Source organism: Octopus bimaculoides, chromosome 21, assembly GCF_001194135.2.
Source record: "Octopus bimaculoides isolate UCB-OBI-ISO-001 chromosome 21, ASM119413v2, whole genome shotgun sequence".
In the NCBI taxonomy this organism is placed as follows: domain Eukaryota; kingdom Metazoa; phylum Mollusca; class Cephalopoda; order Octopoda; family Octopodidae; genus Octopus; species Octopus bimaculoides.
Window position 1 is genome coordinate 6,646,367 of NC_069001.1, and position 2,785 is coordinate 6,649,151.

A 2,785-nucleotide genomic window follows, 5' to 3' on the forward strand; every position below is an offset into this window, starting at 1 on the left:
GTGTGTGTGTGTGTGTGTGTGTGTGTGTGTGTGTGTGTGTGTCACTGGGATGAGAAATAAGTATGGGCTTTCAGGTAAGAGGAAAAGGCTGGGAATATTCGTCAGGTTGGTTTCGTTAAATTCCCATTGTTCTGTTTCCTTCGAAGAACAGTGGTGTAGTAGTGTAAAAACTTGAGTCTTGCACCTCACTAGAATCATATCAACACACAAGAATGTTTCTTTTTAACTGTTGCAGTTTAGTCAATAGACGATTTGATATACATATATATATACATATACACAGACATATGTATATATATTATATGTATGTAAGCACACATCCCAGCACTGCTAGATTCCTTGTCCGCTACCGTTTGGTGGCATATTGTTCAATATAGCTCTGTACTTTACATTTGAAGGAGTCCTGCAGATAGAGAAATAAAAGAAGAATAAAATTGTGTGTGAGAGGGAGAAAGACATAGTAGACTTATTTCTTTATTGCCCACAAGGGGCTAAACATAGAGGGGACAAACAAGGACAGACAACTGGATTAAGACGATTACATCGACCCCAGTGCCTAACTGGTACTTAATTTATTGACCCTGAAAGGATGAAAGGCAAAGTCGACCTCGGTGGAATTTGAACTCAGAATGTAAAGACAGACGAAATACCGCTAAGCATTTCGCCCGGTGTGCTAACGAATCCGTCTATCCATTTGCCTCTCTGATTAATATAAATATATGGTTCAAAATTGCACAGAAAAAGAAGAAAAATAGACAGGTGAGGAAACAACAAACAAGGTGTATAAGTTTGATGCTCAGGAGAAATTGAAGAGTTTGACATGTTGAGCCTATGCTCTTTTACAGAGAGAAATGACAAAGGTATGTGTGTATGTGCCTGCACTCATAGCTCGCCACTGCTTCACAACTGCTGTTGGTGTGTTTAAATCCCTGTAACTTAGCAGTTCAGCAAGAGAAGCAAACAGAATAAATACCAGGCTTAAAAAGAAAAAAAAAAAACTGGGGTCAATTTATTCAATTAAATTTCTTCAAGGTGATGCTCTGGCAAGGCCCAATCAGTGACCATTTCTCTCCATCTGTAACACCCCCTAACAACACCAGTCAGTTTTATGGTGTTGCCACTGCTTGCCAAAGTGAAGTTGTATTAACATCATGTCAGTTTCCATCTATCAAATCCACTCACAAAGCTTTGGTTAGCCCAGGGCTATAGAAGAAGACACTTGCCCAAGTAGGACTGAACCTGGAACCATGTAGGTTGAAAACAAAACTTTTTAACCACACAGCCACGTCTGCACTAGTCAGTTTATTCATGGTTTTGCAGCAACAGATCCCCTTACTTTCAACTCACACACTTGTTGAAGGGTTAGGGTCCCCTTACTTTCAACTCAGTAAGGAGTTGATGGTCAGACAAAGTGGCGCAGAGTGCACTATACTCTGTCCAGGGGCATAATGCACTGGATAGTAAAAAGCTTTGAACCCATACCAACAAGGTCACTTCTTAATCTCACAGCCTAGAAAAATTAAAAAGACAAAAATATAAAAATAAAAAATAAATAAAACCTAGAACTCTAGGAAGAAATACCTTATCTCTGGCGTAATTTTCTGCAGCTTCCACATTTAGGGGGTCATCAAAATTCAGAAGATCCTGAAACATAATGCATACACCTTCAGTAATAGTCATAGGCAATCACATTTCTAATGCATCACCATAATTATTTCTTTCATTTTAACCTATTTTCAATCATCTGTAAAAATTTAAAAGTAATATTCATAAATTTAAGTACTCTGGGACTTAATGGGTTAAACTGGTGTGCAATAAAATCAGTTACACTTTAACGATACACAAAATATCTTAATAAATGTTTTTTTTATACAATTCCACAAATTGCCTCCACTTTAAGTATTCGCATAAGGATGTGCCGATTACTTAAGTGGAGGGTCGCTATGGAAGAGGGAGACCTAGAAGACAGGGGACGAAGTAATGAAGGCCAATCTCAAAATGCTGAGCCTTACAAGGGAAATGACAGAGGACCGAGATATGTGGCGCATTGCTGTATTCAAGAAGGCCCGCCCACTACAACAACAGAATTGAGATCTTGAAACCAAGGTGCCATGTAAAATGTATTGGTGTGAGTGGTGGTGCCACATAAAAAAAAGTGGTGCTAGTGCCACGTAAAAAGCACTCGCGCCAGTGCCACATTAAAAGCACTGATTAATACTTACAGAAAATAAGGAATTTAGTCCCCATATAACATCCTTCAGCCGTCTGGTAGGGGCCCAACCTATGGAAGAGAAGAGTTATTATGAAATAACCAATGGAAATGTCTTCAGCAACCATAAGTCAGATTTGAAACAGGAGTGTTGTGATACGCATATATATGTGTGTGTGTGTGTGTGTTGAGAGAGAGAGAGAGAGAGAGAGAGAGAGGAATTACTCACCCATCATATCATAAGAATTTTGACGCAATAAACTCAAGCACACCTCCCCATCTTCATCAATGTTTGGGTGCCATATACGAGTTTCACAGCGCACTTTGGGAGGCTGAAGAGAAAAAGAGGATAAGGTGACGTGATGGTGGTGGTGGTTGGTTAAGGGGAGATAATAGCTGTGAGGATAAGGAAGGTGCCTTTGACATTTTCTCCCTTTCAAGGTTTATTGTTTTTTAAACCTAATATTCTATAAGCTATTCTTTTACTCTTTTACTTGTTTCAGTCATTTGACTGTGGCCATGCTGGAGCACCGCCTTTAGTCGAGCAAATCAACCCCAGGACTTATTCTTTGTAAG

General features: G+C 39.3%; 1 protein-coding gene across 2 annotated transcripts in view; it reads right to left on the reverse strand.

Annotated features, from left to right (window-relative positions):
• Positions 1 to 6: 6 nt before the first annotated feature.
• LOC106877881 (NEDD8-conjugating enzyme UBE2F) overlaps positions 7 to 2,785 on the reverse strand; it is a 9,453-nt gene continuing 6,674 nt past the window's right edge. For both annotated transcript variants that reach the window (XM_014926924.2, XM_014926922.2), the window contains exons 4-7: positions 2,439 to 2,541; positions 2,223 to 2,281; positions 1,582 to 1,644; positions 7 to 403 (exon numbers count right to left, since the gene is read on the reverse strand). In XM_014926924.2, the coding sequence (XP_014782410.1) occupies positions 347 to 403; positions 1,582 to 1,644; positions 2,223 to 2,281; positions 2,439 to 2,541 (282 nt within the window). In that variant the 3' untranslated portion in view covers positions 7 to 346. The remainder of the gene's footprint in view (positions 404 to 1,581; positions 1,645 to 2,222; positions 2,282 to 2,438; positions 2,542 to 2,785) is intronic.